General features: G+C 43.3%; 1 protein-coding gene across 1 annotated transcript in view; it reads right to left on the reverse strand.

Annotated features, from left to right (window-relative positions):
* Positions 1 to 24965, reverse strand: part of LOC147709680 (uncharacterized) — a 237182-nt gene that overhangs the window by 203265 nt on the left and 8952 nt on the right. The window contains exons 2-5 of the mRNA XM_086928192.1: positions 23021 to 23179; positions 13181 to 13324; positions 3762 to 3902; positions 2402 to 2557 (exon numbers count right to left, since the gene is read on the reverse strand). Coding sequence (XP_086784318.1) covers positions 2402 to 2557; positions 3762 to 3902; positions 13181 to 13324; positions 23021 to 23179 — 600 coding nt within the window. The remainder of the gene's footprint in view (positions 1 to 2401; positions 2558 to 3761; positions 3903 to 13180; positions 13325 to 23020; positions 23180 to 24965) is intronic.

Here is a 24965-nt window from a genome sequence, read left to right on the forward strand (position 1 = left end):
ATATAATTAAAAGTTGTTCTGAACAGAGGCCTCTGAAAATATGTTTTGCTCGGGGTCTCAACAATCTTTAAAATGACAGCTGCTATACCAAAGGCCAGGGTGCACACAAGTACCTCTGTGCAGAACTGCTTCTGCTGCTGAAAAGGGCTGCAAACGCCACACCATACTTAAATGTAACTTGTTATGAGTCTACATTCTTGGCAACTTCAGCTTTCTAACCCTTGCCAGAATCTAGCTGTGAGTGTACACCCCATACCAGCACAGACTGCCACTGCAGACTTAATTTATCAAGTATAAAATCTTTCTTTTAAATTATATATATATATATATATATATATATATATGTTCTACTCTTAACATCCTTCCCTCTGGTGCATTCTTAGGTATTACACTTCCACATCAAAAACTAGAGAAATGAAGGGCACAGAATGGGAAGCAATCAGTGTTTCGATTTGGTTTGGGGTTCTGAATAAGGGTTATAATAAAATCATCAGGAACGTGTAGCTTAGAGTCTAGAAAAGAGTACAGATCAAACATTCCATGTTAAATTGAAGCTTTCAATCGCAGAACACATTTGTAGGATTTTAAATATATTAGTAGGAAAGAAATCTTGCGATAATATTTTAACTGTAAATGGAATTAAGCGCAGAATGAGAATTTTATAACAGAAATAAAATTGAAGATGTACTAATAATTGTGTTTATTTATTTTTTAACTATCAAAGTTTGTTTCTCCATAAATGTTTGATGGGAATGTGAGTTGAAATCCATAAAAAAGCATTCCACAGAAGCTGCGTATGATACAACCAATTAGAACATTGTAATATTGGTAGTTCTCCGGGCTTATAATGGCTGGTATAAGCCTGGAGCTCCAACATTCCAATCTTTCTTTGTTCACAGCTCTGGCTGTGAACAACGGCTTCATGGAGCCTTAGGGGATTTCAATCCCCTCGCGCTCACTGAAGGCTTTGTTTTATTTGTTAGAACATTCTGCCCTCTAGTAGCAGAATATTCTAATAGCCTTATAGCCCTTCGTAGCAGGGCTATACCGGCAATTAAAATCCCGCTACTTTGTTAAAGTCCTGCGCCTTCAACTCAGCCGTTAACGGTGCAGCGGGCCTTTAATAGCTGGTATAGCCTGCGACGGCGGGCTATAAGGCTATAATAAAACCCCTCCAATTCTTTAAGCGTCTGGATTGAGATTGGTATAGGATTATTCTAGATACTTCAAATCAAAAATGATGTGAGTATGCAAACCATATCCTTCCAAAAGATCAGCAAATGCTGTCCCAAAGCTCTCTATCATCTAACTGGAAGGGTCTTCACACACTGCAACCCGCATCTGAACAGGCAGCACTTCTTGCTGGCTCCACCCTCTGTATCGCTGCTGCACTTCAGTGGCAAGAGGTTAGGTTGTAGTGAGGTACTCGCACTGCTTCTCAATTTATGGGCCATGGGGCAAGCACTCGCAAAGTCAACTACCACCTAACTGTTGTCATTACCTGGAAGGGCCTTTACACACTCCACCCCACATGGAAAAACAAGTAGAACTCCACACATTTAAGATATGCTGCCTAGTACACAAAACTGTCAACAATAATGGACCAACTTATCTGGCAAAGAAACTGAGTAAATACCAACCAGTAGGAACACTTTGTTCAGCCAGCAAACACCTTCAGACCGTTCCTAAGGTCCGCACGGTGAAAAACGGCAGCAGGTCCTTCTCTAGAACCACGCCGGAGATATGGAATACTTTACCGTTGCAGCTCCGTCTTGAAACAAATCACAAAACATTTCGTAAAGTCCTAAGAACATGGCTTTTATAACAACACTCTGTTCTGACATGGCTCCCAGCTAGGGCTATGAGACCTATGAGTGATATAGGCGCTTAATAAAAACCAATACATGCATACATACATACACTCTGCATCACTGCTGTACTAAGGGGGCGAGAGTTGAGGTTGGCAAGAAGTAATCACACTGCTTCTCAATTCACAGGTCAATAGGGCACGCACTCCTAAAGCTCTCAGTTTTCTAACTTACATCATTACCAGGTGTTAACACACTGTACCCTGCAGCCAAACCATCGCTACTTATCCCTAGCTTCACACTCTGCATCGCTGCTGCACTGCTGTGGTGACAGGTACCAGCACTGCTTCTCAATCTCCATGCCGATGGGTCAAAAACTCCCAAAGCCCTCTATCATCTAACTCATGTCACTACCTGGCAGGTCCTTCACACATTGAACCCAACAGCTGAAAACATGCAGAACTTCTCATCGGATCTTCACTCTGCTTCGCTGCTGCACTGTGTTGGGGGTAGGTATCAACACTGTTTCTCAATCTCCATGTCAATGGGGCAAGCACTCCGAAAGTTCTCTATCTTCTAACTTGAGTCATTACCTGGCAGGGCCTTCACACATTGCACTCCACAGCCGAACAAACAGCACTTCTCGTCGGCTGCACACTCTGCATCGCTGTTGCACTGTGGTGGGGGTAGGTACCCGCATTGCTGCTCAATCTCTGGGTCAACAGGACACAGTCCTGGATTTTCTGCAACTATAACACAAGAAGAGTGAGTTTGAAAACATGAGCATAAATATTGCATCTGATAGAAGATAATTCTCTTGAAACTAATATGCTATCCTAATTCTGTCAAGCACTACACACAGGTGTTACCTCTGAACAGGAAGCTAAAAACCCTGTGAGTCTAATCTACTGCATCATATTATTTAAGTTTTTTTTTGGGTGCAAGTAGACATACTAGTGCAAGGATGGAGTATTATGCTGTGTTCCAGTCTGCACTACCTAAACAGATTGTTTGTGCAACATGGATAATCACATCATGGCATGCCTCAATAGCACAAACTCTAGCTTCCTAAGGAGCCAGACAACATAGCTACCTAAAGTACAGCAAATGAAAGCATGAAATACTCAATGAGAAAATAATCCATGGTTGATTGGCTAGCCCATCCCAATGTGGACCGCTACCTGCAGGAGCAAGGTACTGGCTATCAATGGAAGCCCATAAAGCAAACTCACACTGTTCATCCCATTAACATCTTGTGAAACTCGTTGCTCCGAGTATGATTGGCACTGAAGCCATACACCTTTTGCTGCTCTATAGGAACAAGCACTCCATATCATAGTAAACTGTGGAAAACTGATTCTCCAACTCTCAGTCCAGGTACCCCTCAATCTGAGCACTATTTATCCTCTAAGGCAGCCTCCTCCAAGCCCTCCACTCCTTGCTCTGTTTTCTTAGAAAGATTCACCATAGTGAGCCTGCTCTATCAATGAAGCGTCACCTTGTTTGTGTGAGATTTAAAACAAATCCTTCAAACTTCCCAAGAAATGCAGGGTACAGCTAAGGTGCCACAGTTAAAAATCTTCTCTCCCAAAAATGACTGCTTCATCCAAAAAAGCATATACGTTGATCAAGTGTGTCGTACTCGTACTGAACCTCAAGCATGCTTTCATTGATTGATGTGTTTGTTTTCCAATTTGAATGTTCATGTATTCATTCTCTCAAACATTTCTGTTGTAAAATCCCTTTGACAGCACCCAAGCCTGTGCAAAACTATTCCTTCTCTTCAGCCTCACCTCAGCCTGAGGTTTCATTCAACAGGACCTCGAGGCACCTCTATTTATTGGCCTTGAGATTAGCTCTGGTGAGGGCATGTGGATCATCACTCTTTTTCTGGAGACAGTGCATTGCTAAAATCAGGTTGTCTGCTTGCATAAAGTGCCCAAAAATTAGTACCTTTCTCAGGGTCCATGCACTTATATCCACAGAGGGAGCAGCACTTCATCGGGCTTGTGCAATCTGCATCAGATTGGCACCGCGGGTCAGGCAGCGGGAGCTTGCACCTAGCCACAGCACGCGGGCACGTGCCAGACCTAACTGGGACAGAAATAATATTAGAATTACTTTCATGAAATATTATGGTACTATCTTATGTCAAGTTAAAAATATTAACATCAATGGCTATGTTCACAGGGCTCTGAACTGCTGTAATTCCTTTGAGTTCAACCTCTACTTCCTCCATAGAATGCATGAATAGCTAGACAGGCGTAGAAATGCTTGCGTCACATGCACCTGCTCTCTAGGATTGTTTACTATAAATGAGATACATCAGATAAATGTGATAATCGAGCTGGAGAATTTACATTCATGATTGTTTGTCCTATTGTTACTTTACTCAAAACATTGACGCCTGCAAGTTTTCTTCTGGTTTTCATTCTATATAGTGTAATAATGGCACAGAGAAAATCCTATAAAAACCAAGGTGCCAGATTATAGGGAGAGAGGATTCTGTGCTGGTGCTTTCACAGATATGGTCATGCCAGATGCAGTGCCCACTTTAGTAGAAAGCCTCAACAAGAATAGTGGCCTTCAGAAGATTATGTTTGTTTCCACTACAGAAAGGTGATAGAAAATATCTACTTTGCTATTTCAAAACAACACAAACTTTACTGGTTGTTTTGCAAACAGGTATGTGGTGCACAGCCTCTATGAAACTTAAACGCCAGCTTATACATTCCTGATTCAGCTAGACCTTTCATAGCACCTAGAGGTAGCAGTATGTGGATGTTAGGTCTTCAAAATTCAATAAACATGTTCTTATCTTTTCTGTTTTTCTCCTTATCCATAACCTGCTTCCCTACCTTACTGTTCAATATCTGTGTGATATACATTCAAATTTTATGCAGTGTGAGATTTTCTTTTTTAAGTACATGACCTGCTTTTTAGTGCTGTTTGAGTGTGTTACTTATTGACAAAAGGGGGTTGGGAGTTCAATTATTCACCATGGATGTATCTTACTAGCCTGATTGTTACCTGGAAACACTTCCTGCACAATATTGCTCAGTGGGTATTGTACAGATTGCAGCCCAACTGGATTTCATTGGTGGGTTGGTACATTGACTAAGTCCTTAGTGCCAGTGGGTTGGAAAGTCAAACCCCGTGACTCTAAGGGGTAGAGAATGTATCAGAATTGTACCATTCATTTAAATTGCCTTAGATTGTTATCAAGTGCAAATTAAACTAATCTGGACTGTCGAGCACTGGACACAAGTTACCTAAGAGTGAGAACACAACAATTTGACATGCCTAAAATTTTAAGCAACAACCATAGCTGGTGAATCTTGATCGTGACTGTAGGCGGCTGCCTTTACAGCGGAAGAGATTTTCAGCTCACAACAAACTCCTCAAAAATGTCCCTCATGCTAGGGGGAATTCCATTTTGCTCAAGACTTGAAAAATCCTCACATCAGCGCTGGTCCAAAAAACATCACAAATTGAAATTTGAACCAAACGCGAAATTAACAAGGAAGTCATTAATGCATCTTGGCGTCTGCGGGACTTGGTAGCTGCATATTGGTATCTTTATAAAATAAGTCAGTAAATGTTCAGGTAAGAGTATGTCGGTGACTGATGAGGCCAACATGGAAACGTAAGACCACGCAGTGTACAATGTATACCTTGAGAGGAGTGAGAGTCACTGCTGGGCTAGGGGATTCGGACACTAGCCAATGACCAGGTTGCATCATCAGAGGAGTTCTAGGCAGCCTCTGCACAACAGTAGTTGCCCGAGGCCCTGCAGAACTTCATAAAGACTAGGAATTGTTCATTGAACCATTTCATTCCATTGTTTTTATTTTTAAATACTTGTGCATTGTATACTTGTGTAAGATGGGACAAACAATATGCAAACCAGACACAACATAACCCCAGAGTGCCAGTTCATTATCAGTGATTTCAGCTAAGTAATTTACAATCCCTACGAGATTTGTCCAAAGTGGATCCCATAAGTGAATTTCCTTCAAGATCTGCACAATCCACACTTGTATGCAGGCCCCTGAAGTTCAGGCAGGCAGCCTCAATGTGATTACAATATGAGCTGGATCGAACTGCTTCCCATATGCTTTTTAACCTTTGGGGGCAGCATGTGATCAGACCATCTTATAATGCATAAAGTATGAAAGCCTGATTTATTGTTAGGCGGTGGGTTACTCTGCCACAGATGGGATGCACATTCCATCCATTGTATTACAATACAGTGATACATGTTTGTGGCGGAGCAGCCCATCCCCCAAACTCCAGATCAAGCCCATAATTGTAATCTCTGGTAAAATAAGAGCATGCAAATAATTGACAAGATTTCCAACATTGGGCCTCTCCACAAACACAATCTGAGCATGTAAAGAAGTACTCGTGTAGTTCTTTTTTATTGACTCCTACTTGCCAGTGGCGTACCCAAAGGACTTAGACGGTTTAGGGATGATTCACAAAGGCATGTGAGAGTTACTCACTGTTAGACCTGGCACCTTGGCTTGGGTCTCTCTTCATTTTCTGCTGTCGCCTCATGTGTTTTTGCTGCTTATAGATGCTTTGGGCACTGTGCCACTGCTGTTCAGTGCCACACTGCAAGTGCTCCCTATGGTAAATTGATGTATGGGTTAGTGATTCCATGATTGGTTGGTTTGGTTTACTTGTCAGACCCTAGTTCAGTGCACTGAGTGTGCCCAGGGGTTGTAAACCAAATGCTGCTGGTGGGCTTGCAGCACTGGTTGTGCCACCCGCAAAAGCAGCCTGTGAAAGTGCGTCTCAGGTCTGCCATTGCAAGGCTACCTGTTCCCCATAGGTCAGAATGGGCAATTTGATTATTAAATCTTATAATCCTAACTAACTCAGGGAAATAGGTATGCCTGAACTCAGAATGATAAAATGCATCTTTTAGTGAAGTTGGTTTTAACATTCTGTGTTTGAAAATACCACTCTTAGAAGGTGGGTATTGTCTTGTCTAACTAACCAAGCCTGCCTCTGCTAGGTTGTGTATTCCTTGTCTGGAGTTTGAGTGACAGGGGCTGAGGGATTCCAGGAAACAGGGTGAGTCAGCACAGGGCTGAATAGAGAGATCTGCATGCAGATGGGAGGGAGGTGTTGCACCTGGGACCTGAATAGGGCTGTGCCTTCCCTCACAATGCTGGCTCCACCTCCTGTGGTGCTTCTAATATCCCTGGCTTGCACTGTGAAAGGAAAGAAGGAGTCTTGTCTACATAGTACTCCAGGACGGACCAGAACTGGTTTGGAGTAGGCAAAGGCCTCTCTGCTTTCAGAGAACGGAGGTAAAATGAGTATAAAAAAACGGGACCCAAACCCCAGAATTTTAGATCACTTTTGGGAAACAAGAAGAAACCTTTGCTGAGGAGAGGCACCAGAAAGACTGAGGAGAGAATATCCCTAAGCATGAGGAATTGGCCTGCAGGGGTTGCCTGACTGCCATAGAGAGAAGAAAGGACTTTGTGCTACTTTCATTCAACTTGTGAAGAATCTCCAAGGGCTTGAGATAGAGCCTGCCTCCTGCTGAAGTCTCAGGGGCAACAGACTTTACCCACCAGCTCCCCAAGAGTTCTTTGAAAGTGCCTGCAGTTGTGTTGGGCTTTCTGAGGGACTGCCTTTCGCAAGGAGCTGGAAGCACGACTCACAAAGAAGAAGCGTGTTGTCAAACTGCCACTGTCGCTTCACAAAGCAAAGGCACCTCGCATCGCCAGAGAAGAGGATCGATGTCGCACCAGACGCCGCCGCATAATCGGAGAAGCATGTCGCCGCCCCAGCCACTGTTGTCGCATTGCTGGTAAAGTGTGTCGCCGCTGCAGCTGTCACATCATTGCCGAAGCGCCTCGCATCGCCGGAGAAGAGGATCGACGTCGCATCAGACTCCGCAGCATCATCGGGAAGCATGTCGCAGGGCCTGTCAAGGCTCAGAAGAATTGTTGAGTCGCCACATGGCTATCGGGCATGCACGCATCGTGTCGCATCAAGGAGAAAACGCCATTTCTGTTTTATTGTACCGGATCTTCATCGCATCACGGCGTTGCTGGTCACATCACCACAGAAGCGCAGTAAGAAACTGACGCATCATATTCCCATGCCGAGAAGAACCAACGCATCCCCTACGCATCAGTAGGAACCCGATGCATCACCATTCTTGCATGTAAGGAACCGACGCATCACCTTCCCTGCAACAAATTTCGTTGTATAGCGTTACGCATCCAAAGGTACATTGAACTCAAAGTGTCGCATTTTACATCTTAGGAGAACTAAGCTAATTCTACCATTTTTAAAATACAGTATTGTGGATTTTTGTCGTTTGTGGTCTTGTGTTAAGTCTATATAACAAAAATACTTATTTTTATACTACAACTTGTGTGGTGTCCATCTGTAGTGTTGTCACTGGCTTACTGTATGTTTTCACAAATGCTTTACACACTGCCTCTGAGATAAGCTGTCTGCTTGTGCCAAGCTACCAAGGGGGTGAGCAGGGGTTATTTTAGGAATGTACCCCCTTACCCTGACTGGACGCAAGGGTCTCTATTTGGTCAAAGCTATCTCTGCCAACTAGAGACCCCCAAATGTAACACTCATGTAGTATTATTTACCATACTCATATATACTTATGTCCCTTGGACCTAAGGTGTTTTTCTTCTCGTAACCAATACATATTGATGCCTTGTGAAGGTCGTATATATTTAAGTTTCCAGATGTTTGTTTGGATGCAAAGGTGAAATCTAAGCAAAGTGATGAGTGAGAGCACATTGACACTTAAAGAAAAAGATTGCTAATAACAAACAGGAATAGAATGACTCCACAAACTCAGTGAGATGCTCTGGGGTGGCATTCCCAGAACTCAAAGTTATAATTCCCTGATCCCAAGCAGACAGTAAACATGCTAGGAAACCTTTCACCTCTGCTTATTTACCGCAGGCTTTTGGCCATTTGACTTTGTCTTAAGTGAAAAGATACCTATGAACAATACAGACAAAAACACCATCTGAAAATACGGATTCAAAATACAGACTGCAAAAACATCATAGGACAATTTTTACTGAAAACGAAGACTGCAAACGCATCATCTGAAAACACAGAATGCAAATACATCATCAGAAAAGACAGAGTTAAAACACATTATCTGAAAATACAGACAAAAAATAAATACAGACTGCAAAACCATCAACCAGACACAGGGATTAAAAATAAAGACTAAAAATACATCTTCTGAAAGTACAAGGTGAAAACGCGTCATATGAAAATAGAGTCTGAAACACAAACTGCATACAAATAATAGTCTGAAAACAGAGTCTTCAAACAGATCATCAGAACATACAGACCGCAAACACATCATCTAACAATAAAGGTGAAAAAAGACTACAGGCACATCATCTGAAAAACAGACTGTAAACATAACCTAAAATACATACAGTAAACATCTCATCTGAAGATAGAGACTGCAAAAGCATAATCTAAAAACAGAGAATGAAAAAACAGACTTAGGGGGTTATTAGGATTGTGGATTTTCCGCATCCTCTGGGCCGGCGGAAGCCACCGCCGGCCCGGAGGATGCGGAAAATCCGCAGCGGACACACCAAAGACCCACCGCCACATTAGGATGGCTGGTGGGTCCTGGTTTCCGTCCGCAGCTTTTCCGCCGCGATTGGCTAACAACCGCGGCGGAAAAGCTCTGATCTGGTGACGGTGTCTCTCAGACACCATCAGGAAGATTAGGATGGGATGTGAAACATGCTTTTCCGCGGCGGCTTTTCCGCTGTGGAAAAGCATGTGTCACTTCACTGTGGGGGCCCGTTGCGGGCCCCCTAGGTGAAGGGGGGTGGGAAGTGCACATGGGGGGTACCTATGGTACCCCCCTGCATTTGTATGCGGAAAGCGGCAGGCACCGCGCGGTGCCTGCCTCTTTCTGCATACAAATGCAACACCTGCATTTTTAACATTGCCGCAGGTGCATCTTGAAGCCGCACCCGCCTCAATGTTAAAAATAGAGGATGTGACCGCCAGAGTGGAGGTCACATCCTAATTGCACAGGAGGGAACTCCGCATGCCATGCGGTGGTTCCCTCCTGCTCTGGGGTCACGGACGGACGCAAGTCCGTCCGCGATCCTAATGAGGCCCTAAATTTGAAAACACAGACTTCAAAAGCACCATCTGAGAAATTCATTCATCATCTGAAAATACAGGCTGCAAACACGTCATCTCAAAATAGAGACTGAAAAAACAGGCTGGAAACACAGCATCTGAACTACAGCTTCAAACACGTCATCTGAAACACATAGTGAAAAAAACAGACAAGACACATTATCTGAAATAGAGCCTGCAAATGCATCATCTAAAAATAGAGATGGAAAAAAAAGACTGCAAACACATTAACCAAAAATGCAGAATGCAAACACATCAGCTGAAAATACAGACTGAAGATAATCACCTGTATGGCCTGAAAATACGGACTACAAATATATCATTTGAAATATGGATTGAAAATCCAAACTGCAAAAACATAATCTGAAACCACCACCTGGCAATAGAAACTACAAGCATATCATCTGAAAACACAGACTGAAAATACAGACTGAAATCATGTCATCTGAAAACATGGCCTGAAAACACAAAATGCATCATCTAACAAACATCGGAAAACACGAAACTGACAAATCTGGTGTTTTAATACTTAACTAAACACATGTCAACCAGTTTAAAGTCCTTAAATAAGCCCAAATCACTATCAATCTAATGTATGACTATACCTATTTAGCATTCCAAATCTTATCCTAGGATTTTAAGGGTAAGTAAGTCTTTGAGGGAGCAGGAGGGGGGAGGTGGGAGTATATTTGCAGGCAGATTTTGTGTAAGGTCAAAAGTTTGACATGTTTTTGCAACCTACGTTTGTTAGCCTACATTTTCACAAGCTATCGTCTGCCTTTGTAGGCATGTATGCAATGGCCCCACCTGAGTATGGGTATTTTTTACATTTCTTCAAACTAATATTGGCAGCAGAAGTTTTGGCACATTTTAACTGATTGTCACAGTATCATGTAAAGTGACGTCATATTACTATTCATGCTATATATTCAGCATTGTATGTGGTTTAACATTTGTTACTGGAGCTCAAATAGGCAACATGTTCATTTACACATTTACACTGAGGTATTACAGGGATAAACATCTGACTGCTGTATATAGACTCATTTTTCAAGTGCAGGTGGAAAGTTTATTTATTCAACACATTTTTGACAAAATACCAGGCCTTGTGCTTAGGGTTGCATTTGGCTGTTAGTGCTGCCCAGGAGAAGAGAATTCCCTTACAATTAGCCATTTGTATCCAGAAGTTCTGACAGAGATGAGACATGGTGGATTACTATCAAAGGGTACTTAACCACTGAGTCCCATCTACCTTGTGTACTTTGTAGCCTTTTTAACTCCTTCCCTGCGGTGATAATTTCTCTGCGGTGCGGGGATTGAATTAGGGGGCATAACCCTTTGCGTGCTCAGGACTGACCCCGGCCCTCCTACGTCAGGATGGCATGTGTGCAGGACGGCCTGCGGCCGTCCGAACTCCGCCCACTAACTAATTTCCCAGTGCAGGCACGGAACTCACACCACGATGGGGAATCAACAGTGTTCAGACTGCCCCTGGCCACCCTTAGCACACGCCCACCATGACGTAGGACGGCTAGGGGCCGTCCTTAGCATGTAACGGGTTAGAAAAAGTGATGGTCAACTCTGAGTACAGGAGATACATCTTTATGTGTATGGAATTATTGTTGACTAGGGTGCTGCATAGCTCCTAGGCATCAAATCAATAAGAAGATAGTGTGCAGACCATTCAGGATATTCCTAGAGTTACACAACCATATTGGTAATTTAACAGCACACCCTTAATACTCTCTGTTCTTGTAGGCACTATTTACGATACCTGAGTTATACTCCTCCTTTCATGTTACAAAATGTTACTTATTATTAGTCAGCGCATGTTCATCAAAGTTTCTTTTCGTTATTTAAGAATTAAAGAAGGCTGAGGATCAACATTTATCCCTTTTTGATCTCCAAGCTAAATTTTCTCTCTCGTCTACATCCCGACCACAATATGATCTTTTGAACCCATATCTCAATCAGTATATTTCCGCATTTCCTCCTACATCTACCTTTGTCCCAATAGCTATTACACTTTTTCCATTTTTAAGCAATAACCTCTCAGCTTCTACTACTTATGTCATTGAATGTGTTCTCAGATAGGATCAAATCAAAGACTAAGTCAGCCTGGGACAAGACTGTAATGCAGTGTTGGTCTACTGACTTGTGGAACAAGTTGTGGATTATGATTCATAAAACTACATGAGCTGCAAACACTATGGAAACCCTTTATTTTGTTTACCATTGTTTGTTGTTTACCCCCATGACTCTAAAATCCTTTTCTCCATCTTGCTGGTCCTGCTTGAGCTCAACTGCAGATTTAACACATATGTTATTTAAATGTCCTTCTATTCTCCAGTTTTGGAAATTGGTTTGGTGCCAAATCAACAAGATATTTAAAATGACTATCTCTTTATCTTTATCTAATGTTTTTCCTGGCAGTTTGGCTCCTCAGTTGCTTCTAGCTATAAGCTGATACATTTGTTGTTGGCTGTTGCTTTTCATTTAATAACATCCAATTGAAAGCAAGTGCACAACATTACTTATATGTCCTGGTGGAACCTCATTTGTTTTCATCATAGACTAAATACCAACTATGTATCTCCTATATCCATAAAAGAGGATGTTCTATGGCTTCCACTAAGTAGATATTTATCCTCCTCTCCTGTTAATAAAATTAATACTGAGTTTAAAGAAGTGAGGAAACCCCCTTGAATTTACCCAACTGCCTTTGTATATTTATGTTAGATTAATAGACAATTTATATAATTTCATTATTACACATACGGATGGTTTTACTTTTTCTCTATTCTTAACGACATCTGGCTTTATTAGCATCATTTATTCGAACTTATACAGTATAGCTCTGTTGTTCTTCCTTCCCCCAAACTCCTTAAATAGTTTCATATAGCGCAGAATACATATTTATATGTATTTTTAACAATTTTAAGTTCCATGTATTGTATTTCAGGATTAATTGCCCTTGTTCTATTTCTTGTTCCCATAATTTAAGTAAATTGGGGAATTGCTGCTTTCCTGCTGTTCTCAATAATCTCAATCGTAAAAATACCCGAGACTACAAACAAAGCATGCCCTAAACATTCTTTATGAGATTTCTCTTGACTGAAATGTTTGATTAGTGAAAGAGGGCAATAGCTCCTTGCATGCTGGGCAGAGATGACTTTGGGTCCCCTTACCTGTCGCTGAACAGCTCCTCCTACAGTTAAGGCAGCAACACCTCTCGGTCCCCGGACACTGAGTGTCATTCTGGCAGGCGTCAGGAAGAGGTTTGACATATAAGCATATGGATCGATCAAAGTCGGCACATGATCCTTCTTTTACTGAAAAGGCAGTTGACAAAAGGATATATAGATATGATTATATTATAAATACATTGTTTTTTTGCTCAAAACAGAGCTCAAAAGGTAATGTATAATCATCCATTATGATCTTCAGCCAACTAATATTAAAATGGAAAAAAATGTTCCATGAACTCCACATTTAAAGGAACTTTATGGTAATGATCTAGAATCTCAAATCCACTGTAATTTCCATTCATGATGAGTTCACAACCATTCCTCCTGCTAACGCACTTCTCATAACATCACATAGATCCCAATACTTTACAAAAGTGACTTAATCAGTGACATCACTAGTGACAAACCATAGGACAGCTGAGATATCTATTAACTGCCCAAATCCTTTTCCAGTAGTGCAGACCGGAGGTGGCAATAATTTTTTTGTTTTTGTGTCACCCACAATCCCTCTAGATACACATACACATAGACACAACCTTCCCCCCCATGCACATACATAGAATTGAGTTTGACTGAGGAATTTTAATACCCTACTTTGTCTCAGTCAGGCCATGGCAGGATAACAAGCAGCACGTCATATAATAATGTGTTCCTGACTGGGAAGAGTAGAGAGAGACAATTAGACAGCTAAGTGGGTGGGGGCACTGGCTCAGGGTTACTCCTCTTCGGCCTTGGAGCCGAGTCAGAAAACACTTTTTAAATCCTTCTTGGTTCTATGAATGTCAGAGAAGCAGAGGGGATCCTCCAAGTTTTTACCTGCATTCATATCCACTAATCTATGTTACCAAAACTACTGTGACCACCTCCCTGACAGCACTTAGTGAAGTGGGCTGGGGAGGGGGCACTTTACAGCTGCATCAGACTGCTTTGAAGGGCACATTTGGTGTTTTTTATCAATGGGGAAAGGATCACTTGTCCTGCGAAAAACTTAGGTCTGCAGGTTTGGTAACTGGGTGTCTCCCAATAAAATGACCCTCATACACGTGTGGTTTTAGATCGTTTGCGGTAGCGGTATATGAGGTGTCCCCGCTTATGACACACATGCGTGCGTAATCATAGGGTCAAGTCATTCGTGTGCACCCTCCACCAGGAGGTTTTACCTTAGTTTTAAGGCAGTAGTGATCGTGGAAATGGGGTGATCAAAGTGGTGATGAGTGATTAGCTAAAAAAGCTAGACTCTCAGAACAAGGAGTTTATTAGGTCTGGATACCAGCTTAAGTTAAAACATATTTGGTGCCCTTCTTGCATACTCCAATTTGAGCCCGTTCATAAATCCTTGGTTCCCGCTCTGGTGCAAAACCTGACAAAGGACAGATGAGCATCCACCCCTTTGTCCAGCCCCTCCTCTGGGAGAGAACCGTGAGTTGTTCCAACCCTTTCCCTAGGGTACCTAAGGGCTCCCCTGTGGGTCGGTCCTCAAATTGGTCATGGAACAAGACTCACCTCTGAAACCAAGATACTCTTTGACTGTCTGGATACATGGGATTTGTCTGACTTTGTCTGGAACTGGGACAGCATTGAGGAAGACTGATGCTGCTCCTGGTCTCACTGTTCTTCAAGTCATCTGTGTCATTTGTGTCTATGCTTCATCCAGGTTCTCCAGAAGGCCTGTGGGCATCAAGGACAAATTTCCCTTGCAGAGAAGAAGTCACTCTCCTGCATCTGCAGGCACCGCAGCAAAGCTTACCAGTCTGCTGCTCCCTCATCGATGTCGCTTGGACCAAACCCCTGTGCACCACGTTTACTTTTGTTGCCAAGGCTTGTTGGTTCTTCACTCCAGAGATGTTCGGGCTACTAGAAGCTCCAGCCTCTAGCACCTCATTCCTCAAAGATCAGCATCCCCACTGCATCCCATGCACCGTGGGTCTCCATCTTAAGTGAGCTGCCTGAGGTCCTCTTGTGACGCCTGTGCATTCGGCCTGTGGGTCTTCTTGAGGGTCTTCCTTTGCTTAAGTGGACACCCCTGTTTGCTCAGGGTGTTCTTTGACTCTTCTGCACTTGGTGAGTCCCTTGGACCGTGTTGGTCCTAATGATTGCATATTTTTGCTTTCCACACCAGTTTCAGCTACCAAGGCTTGTTGGTGCTCCCGCTTGACACCAACCACCTGAACAACAACACCTGATATGGTACAGCTCATGCACAGCTCCTGGTCTTTCTCAGCACTGCCTGGTCCTCACAGCTGCAGCGACAAGGTCACCGCCATCACTCTTGAAAGTCCTGGCATCAGTGGGCATTGTGCTTTTGTGCCTCCTGGTCACTTCAGCGTGGCATAGACTCTGTCCCCTCTGTTTGCAGGTTCTCTTCCACAAGGACCCACTCTTGGATTCCACTGGACTCCTTCACAGGCTTCTCCAGAGACATCTTCTTCGAAGTTCTCCATGGTTGTCTACAACAGGTTCTGACGTCACTTCACCCCGATGCACCCGGCTTCTCTGGTGAAGGTAACCTGGTACCTGGGGCATCCACAGGTGGGGTGGCTCTCCAACGTCTCATCATCCACAGGGTTTCTTCAGGCTCCTATTGGAAGGGTCCTTCTCGCTTAAAACTGCAACAGCGACTTCTCCATTGACTTCCATTGAGCACCAAGGTTGTGTTTCTACTCTGCACACAGCCTCCGTGGGATTCCTGGGTACCTACCCTAGGTGGTTCCTTGTGTCCCCTGCTCCTCACAGTCTTCTGGTCCAAGTCCTGTTCTCCTTTGTAGTTTGTATTCCACTTTCTTAGTATATGGTTTGGTCTCACCCTGGAGACCAGTGTATATTTGTGCTACTTACCTAAATATTTTGATTCATTCTTGTAAGCATTGATAATATATCCGGGTAAGAGATATACCAATATCTTAGTGATTGTGTTGCATAATAAATAGAGTTATTTTTACAAACACAGTGTGGCTCTTTTTTATCTAATCTACACTGTCAATTAAATGTGGTAAAATAAGCTGTTTTACTCTACTTCAAGATGAGCCTGAAAGCTGCTCTCCTCGGCTACCACTTTGAGAGCTTTCTATGGGTATCAAAGACCACTAAAATCACTATAAGGGTTGCCTGCATTAGTTCAAGGTGCATCACTCCTTAGAGTGTGCACTGTATACTAAGCCAGCCTCCTACAATCACTAACACCAGTTCTCCATTATACTTCTCCCACAAGGGTACAAGTCCTAAAAAAAGAAGTGGGGCAGTAACCAAGTTAGTCAGTATGTAAATGACATCACAGCATGTAACCTCACGGGAAGTTACATCACAAAAAGTGACATCATCAGACCTCACTGATATTAAGCAGGTCTATCATGAGTACATTTGACCACATTACAATATTTAACAAACTAGATTCTGCATTGGAGTTGTGCCAAAAAAGTGATGCAACCCTGGCGCAGGATCTAGGTCTCCACATATACATTCATTTATTCATAAAAACTCTGCCATGAAGAAATTGGCAACGAGGAGAAACGTGCCAGTATATCAGTTACGCTTAATTGATTGTGAAGTCTGCATTTTCAAATATCTTATGGGGTTAAGGCATCTGCTGCATAGATCTTTATGTACCCAGTAAACCTCAGGAAATAATAATAATAATGGTATGATAACTCTGGAGGTTAATGCTCTTGCTGGAAAGACAGGTGTTTTGTCTAGTCCCAGTTTTGAAACAAAATAGAATAGAGGGTTAATTTGTCTTCCGCAAAGCACATCATGTGACACACAGGTGATGTTGGTTTGGGGTCGGGTGGGGGGGCAGATGTTAATGGAGACTTATACGGCATCCACACATGAATTGCACTGAAACTGGTGGAACGAACTGAATGCAGACGAGACAATGGACTTTCCTGCTGAAAGGTATTGATTAACTAGTGAATACCATGTGGAATGCAGATGAATATAGCTGTTATTATTCTTACCAGTATGGCATAGTACTCTGCTGTCAAACTAATAAAAAATGTTTTAAAAAAAAATGTGACACACAGGTGACGGATGTTCATTTTATGTAGATTGGTAAGTGGGTTATTGCATTTAATTCAGAGATCCTTTGGTTACTTGATGTTCATAAATTGAATTCCTTCTGATATAGCACTGTGAACTTATAAGGAAAGAACATGTGACACCTACGCCTCGTAACCCTCACTATCTTATGTATCACATCCTGTAAATTGATAAACACACACGATTGACTGTAAATGTATTTAATGTGTATGTGTGATGTAAAGCGCTCCGACACCCTGTATTGGCTTGAGTAGTGCTCTAAAAAATTAGACATAATAGTGGTAATTAATTTATTTGTGTAAAGTTTAGGACAGACCAACACATCTGACACAATGTACCCACTTAGGATACAGAAATCCATAATTTTGCCCCGGAACACTCTCTCTCCAGACCCTGCAGTCACTCCCCACTTGGAACCCAATGTGGAGTCTAACATATGTACCTCCTACTTAGACTCTGGCCCCTTCTAAATACAGTCTCCCTAAAAACATACTTGGCAAAGTCAAGTCTGGCTCCCCTAAAGACCCTCTCCCAATCTCATAATTGAAACAGCTTGATACCCCCATCAGCATGTCATCTTAAACACTTTTAAATCGTCCCTACATGAATCAACAGTCCCCTCACAGTGGAAACATGCTATGGCGACTAACCCTGGGCAAAGCACTACGCTACGCTCGAGTAGTTTGCGAAGTTTGCGCAACTTCATACTATGCGAACTGCATATAGCACAGTGCAAACACGCGTAACGTAGCGTAGTGCACGGGTCATTTTTTGCTTGCTCACGGTCCTCAACGTCATGTTGGCGACTGCGAGCAAGCAAAATGACAACCTGGCGAGACTTTCTCTCCATTCGCGATCAGCAACATCAAGTTGCCGATCGGGAGAGTGGAAAATAAACCACCCGGTGAGATTCTCAATGCGGGGAGGTCAGGTTTCTCATTGCGAGTGGTCGTGTATGCTCGCGACCGCTCGCGATGAGAAACTACCAGTCCACGTAGAGAAATTTGCAGCTCGAGTAAAAATCTCCTTGAGCAGCAGAAAACTACAGCTCGCACTGTGCAAGATGCCATTTTCAATGATTGCACAGTGCCGGATGCTTGTCCGCACTGTGCAATCGTTGAGAACGGCATCTTGTACAGTGCGAACAGGGTAATACACAGTTCCCGTAGTGATACGCGTAGCCCACGTAGTGCGAAGTGCACTTCGTATAGCTACGCGTAGTGCTACTTCGCGAACTACGCCCAGGGTTAATGGAAACCCCTCTTTTTTAAAAAAACACTGCTGACCCTGACACTCTCTCTAATTACCAACCTATTTCCCTTCTGCCAGCCTTCTCTAAAATTCTTGACACACTCACTCCCACCTCTCACAGATTATTGAATCTAATAACATCCTTCACCCCTCTCAGTCCGGCTTCTGAACTGGTTTTTCCACTGAGACTACACTGTTGGGAGTCACTGAGAGGCAACGACATAATCTAGATGGTGGAGAGACAGTGGCGCTCATATTGTTGGACCTCAGTGCAGCATTCAACACGATCTCCCACCCCATTTTAACTATGACATTAAGGTCCCTTGGTATCTGCGGCTCTGCCCTGGACTGAATTATCTCCTTTCTGGACAACTGCACTTTCCAAATCTTTTCTGCTACAGCCAGCTCAACCACTCTCTCATCACCTTACGGGGTATCTCAGTGCTCTATGCTAAGCCTGTTGCTTTTTAATTTGTACATCCAGCCTTTATCTGACGTAGCGGAACTAGCTGGTCTGACGCTCTGTACTCCCAGGTCATCTTCTCTCTTTCTAACACCGACCCCTGTACTCCATCTCTCCTCAGCAGGGCCTTGGTGATATTGCAAAATGGATGAACAACAACTACCTCAAGTTGAATGGTGAAAAAACCGAGGTCCCGATCCTGGGAAAGAGGAAAGATCTCTGGGGTCCACTACACTGGCCAACTGAGATGGGTGTCCCCCTGCAACCCTCCAGCCATGTCCGTAATTTGGGCATACCATTGATGACACCTTGACAATGCACCATCAAGCAATCAAGGTTACAGCAGTGTGTTTTACCATCTTAAAATGGCTTAGGAAGGTCATCTGGATGCTGCCTACCTCTACACAAAAAACAGTGGTTCATCCCCTCATCACCTCACGGCTGGACTACGTAAATATTCTGTACCTGGGCTCCAACAAGGCAGTGATCCGTAGACTGCAGCTGGTACAGAACTCGGCAGCAAGACTTCTTTGCAGAGATCCTATAGCTTCATCCATCTCTGGGTCTCTCCGCGACTTACATTGGATCAGGGTGGAGAACCGCATTAAGTTCAAAGCCCTGAGCTACATGTTTGAGATTTAAATTGGTACGGCCCCTCAGTATTTACAATCCCTTGTATGCCCTTATGTTCCCACTTGAGGTTGGACACTCTTGGCAATTTCAAGGTGCCTAGGTTAAAACTCGCCAGGATGGGCGGAAGATCTTTTTCTTATGTTGGTCCGTCCCTCTGGAATTCTCTTCCCCTGACTATCCGCCATGAAACTGTCTACACCCGATTTCGCAGAGCTCTTAAGACCTGGCTATTTGACCAGTAACCCCACTTCACCTCCACTCTATTTCGGCATCTAGTCCGATATGGCGCCGGGAAACACTTTTTGGGTAGCTGTCACGCCTTATAAATGCAAACTATAAATAAATAAATACATAAATAAATAAATAAATAAATAAATAAATAAATAGATGTGTGCTTTGACTATGTCTGAGATAATTGTTCTCATGCTCAAGGGTAAAGTTAACCTGCTCACAATAAGCATTTTAACAAAACATTAGGCTTTGAGTGGCTGAGTTACGCAGTGTGAAACTGTCACATAAGGTAGGGTCAGGGCTCTAAAATAAAGTAAGAGAAATATTTAAAAACTGACCAGTATTGTCTGTGAAAACGCAAGAGACAATTCAGCACCAATATTTAAAAAAATATGTATATTTTCCCGGCTACATTTTTTCATTTAAATTTGGATATAGACATATAGAAAGGCTGAGTGCTGTGTGGAATGTTGTAAAAATAGTTTTCCACTGAAATATATATTTTGAAAATTATTAAGATTGATTAATCACTGTAACATTATTTTATTGTGAAATACTACGGTAATTAAAGGCATGGGTAATAGTCACTTGCCTATCAAACATGTAATCATTAAGGGCATTCCCCCACATGCATCAAACTCCCGTTTTGCGTTTCCAAATTTGCGATTTTTACCGAATCGCAAATAAGGATTCACAAAACGGGATGCATCATAGAAAGTGCTTAATATTTCCAATTCGGTAAAAATCGCAATTTTTACCGAATCGCAAATATTATGCGAATTCAAAATTGCGAATTCGCTATTCCCATTGATTCCTATGGGCCAAAAGGCCCATAGGAATCAATGGAAATTGCGAATTCGCAATTTTGAATTCGCAAATGTTGATGCATTGCATGGGTGCAGGGGGGGGTCCAAAGGACCCCCCCCTGCACCCCTGAAATGTATTTTAAAATGGATGTTTCAAACACACATGTCCTAAGGACATGTGTGTCTGTAACATGACATGGTTTAAAATGCAAATTAGAACATTTTAAACAGTTTTCGCAAATTACCACGAGGTTCAACCTCGTGGTAATTTGCACTTGCAATCTTTGATTTCGCAATTTGTTTTCAGAATGATGCATTGCACTTAAGGAATCGCAAAATTGCGATTCCTTAAATGCAATCGCATTCTGGAAAGTCGCAATATTAGCGATTTTCATAAATAAATAATGATGCATTCCAAAAAGCATTTTTGGAATCGCAAACGGACGATTTTAAGGAATCGCACCGTTTGCGACTCCAAAAATGCTTGATGCATGTGGGGGATTGTCACTAAAGCACAGATAAAATCAGTCAACTAAGTGCAAAGCCTGGTATGTGTGTACAATGCACAAAAACAGGTCTTTAAACTTTCTTTCCGAATGTGTCCGCTAACAATGCAATATGGTACCGCACTATCACCTGTCAATATGAGAAAGAGGAAGACATCAGAATATCATAAGACAGAGATACTCTTGTACTTACATAATATTATCCACAGGTGGATATGAACCGCAATGCCCAGGAAGTGATACGGGGAACCACTATGTCTCACACTTGCTGCTGCAATCTAAGCAACACATCTAAATAAATCCAGTATTTGTAAAGCGCAAACTACTCACCCTTACGGGTCTCAAGGCGCTGGGGGCCGTCGTGGAAATTAAGTGAGCTATTGCCCAGAGTCACATGGTGCTGAGCTGAGATGCCGCCAGAGCCAGGGATCAAACAGTGGGCCCTGTGCTCTGAAGTCAGCTGCCCTGGCCGCTGCACCACACCTCTCCACTTGCACTCATTTTTCCCATGTGCAGGAATGTACACAATGTATTCTCATGATGCAGTTTCAGGTGTGTGGGTGGGTGTAGTGAAAAGGAATTGATGAGTTTATTCTAAGTTTCCCATAGCATGTTTATTTTTCATTACCCTCTGGATACTTCCTTTATTTCTGAATTATTCGCGTGTCATAATCAATTTTCTATTGAATAGTCTTCCTTCTCTTCCCTTTGTATGAACTGCAGTGAAGGATATGGTGACCATTTGGAGCTGGCGGGCATTGCAAGCAGTATATATGCTAGCAAGCACCCAGTTCAGGCATGAGGTGGTGTATAGAACATATAAATAATCCAGATAAGGCCAAGTACTAGCTGTGGAAGGGGTGCTCTACAATTTCCAGCACATTCATTAGAGTATACATAAAGCACCAGCCTCACCACTTGTCTATGACCAGCACATGTTATTTTGCAACGTCTGATAGCCAACCACTTCAGTTGTCCCTGAAATTCTGCCACTGAAAGGAAACACATTTGTAAAACATCATGATGTGTTCCATTAGTCATTATGTGACTAGTACATTTTCAAGTCTAAAAATCACAAGTGTCAGTGGTCATGGTGTGCTCTGTAAACCAAATAACTAACTACCAAGTTCAACATATAATAGGAAACCATGAAAAGAGGACCAGCTGTTAAAGCTGAGAAGCACACCTGCATCACAATAATGCCGGTTTATTAGAGTGAGCCAAGCATTAGCAAGACCGCAGGCCCCTTTTGTGAATTTCTCTTCTTGCTTTCATATGGAAGCGGCCATTATAACATAAAGGCTACATATCCCAGGAAAACAAGGGACACAGGAATTGCATATAAAGGTAGGGCCAATGGTCGGCTGAGGAGAGGGTGGATGCAGTCAGCAGTCAACAAACTACCTCTCTCCCTTTGTCCTGGAAGTGCAGACTGCAGGCAGGAGTGGAGTGGATGGCAAGGAGGTGGTGTGAAGAAATTCCTTGAGCTTAATTTCATCACAACAAAAGAAAAGGTCACAGGTCAAGTGCAGGTCCATTGGCACGTCAAAGTACTAGTGCTTTGGCATATGCAAAAACCACAGTTGATGGACAGAATGCAGAACAGTGTCATACATTCACCCCAGTACAGAGATCTGGGCCTAAATCCACCGTTTATTTGCACTCCACACCACCCCAGTTCAGACATGGCCATATGCAAATCAGTCTGACCCTGTGCCTCATGGAACAGTCCAGCCCGAACTGACGTGCCACCCACCCTCATCCGCAGTGTCCCCCCCCCAACTACAAAATCTGGGGGGGGATATATATGCCCCTTGTCCCCCACACTTCCTATGCCCGTGGGTAGGTGCCTTACCTTGCAAAGGCTTCTTGCAACGGAAGCCGCAGCCGTAGTTACAACACTTCTCCTTGCCGGGACACTGCTGGTCAGTGCGGCATAGCTTCTCAGTTTTATTCACTTCTCTACAGTCTGTGTAACTAGGAGGCAGAGGGCAAGCGCCACTCTTTACTGCAGCTGAAAAGACAAGGAGATGTGGTTAGATCGAAGAAGTGAGACACTAAAAAACAAATGATTCCTAAAAGAGGTCATGTAGTAAATGTAACTTCTGCCTGGGCAACTTCTCTTTCAGGGGTTCATTCACAGCACTTTCTTATGCACCTAAGACACACTTACATGCATATAAATGTACATTTGCATTCATTAATTCAACCTGCACCTACGTCTCTGAATGTGATGTTAGAGCATAGGTCTTCAAACTGTTGGGCGCGCCCCCATGGGGGGGGGGCGCACACTCCACCCCACCACTTCACATTCCATTGTTGCCTCCAGGCACCAGTCGTTTGTCTGAGCCATAGTTACCCACAAACATTTTCATGGGGCTGCAAAGTTTGGTCTATGGTGTGTCCCAGGGCCGCATTGATGCCAGCGAGGGGTGTAAAGTGGGTGTTGGGGAAGCAAAGCATGTAAATGTAGTGGCTGTCTTTAGAAATGAAGGTGTTTTAAATTAAGGGCCTAGCTACTTCCTTTCTCTAACTGAAATTAACCTTTAAATAAGTGATTGCTGTATATTTAATTTTTTTCCTCATTTTAGTACTGAGTTGAGTAAACAGCAGCTCCGTGCTGCTGCTGCCCAGGGGGGCGCATGTAAATGTCAGGAGGGTCACTTGCGTATCACTGGTCTGAGCCATAGTCAGAGTGGAGATGCAGGGGCTCTAAGAAGGGGAGAAAAAAACAACAAAGACTTGTTAACACATGAATCGTCTTTTAAAGACCTGTGAAGTACTCGGGTGCAGCTGGCTGCACAAAACTTGTGTGTATGTGCGCCCTGGAAGGTGTCTCAGCCCGGGCTGACACAAAGGACCGAAGGGGGGGGGGATATTTGCAACTGCAACTTGTCAAAGAGTGTGCCTTTGTTCCATAGGAATGAATTGGGAATATGTATGCCCATGGTAGTTCCTGATGTGTGGGGAGTGCAGGGTTGTGTTTGGTATGTGCACACTTGTGAGATTGAATGCTGCGCAATGGTATATGCGGCATGATTGTATCTAGTGTAGAAGTGCCACTTTTAGAAGCTGGCATATTTGTGTAATTTGTGTCTGGCGTGTGATTGGCTGAGGCTGGCTGGTGAGCCTGGCTCCAAGAGTCTGGGAGGGTCTGCCCCGGTGGTGAATGGAGTGTTTAGCATGCTGATGTGAGGGGAGGAGTGAGCCTGGGCCTGCTTTGGGATTGACCGTCTGTTTTGAGGGTCCTGAATGAGGCTGGGTTTTCCCCAAACAATGCTGGCTCCACCCCCTGGGGTGCGTCTGATTTCCCTAGCCTGGCCAGTGAAAGGAATTGCCTATAACCAGTTCTAGCTGATGCCCTGGGTCCCAGCCGTTAGGCTGGGAACCAGGACATGGTGCACCCTTTTCCCCAAGCAGAGCTGAAAATGATGTTGAAATGTCAGCTGCTTTGTTTACCCACCGCCGAGCGAAGTGACAGAAACCCAGCCCCGGGCAGATCGTTTCTGCAATGTGCTTTTTATCTTAGTTTCTGTAGCAATATCTTATGATTCGCCTTCTTTCTCTCCAAGGAGCGCGTCTTTCTATTAGAAAAATCCTCAGACAAATATAATTAAACAGCATGGGAATTAATCTCTTGGGCAGATATGTGTCAACATCCATGAGAATGTGCATAGGCCTGCTGGAGCAAAGGCAGATGCAGCTCGCAGAGAGCATCCTTTCTGAGACTGCTCGATCTTAATGTTTTTGCTGTGTCAGCAGAACAATGGGAGATTGAGTCTCTCTCTAACCCTCATAAA

This window comes from Lissotriton vulgaris, chromosome 6 (genome assembly GCF_964263255.1).
Source record: "Lissotriton vulgaris chromosome 6, aLisVul1.2, whole genome shotgun sequence".
Lineage (NCBI taxonomy): Eukaryota > Metazoa > Chordata > Amphibia > Caudata > Salamandridae > Lissotriton > Lissotriton vulgaris.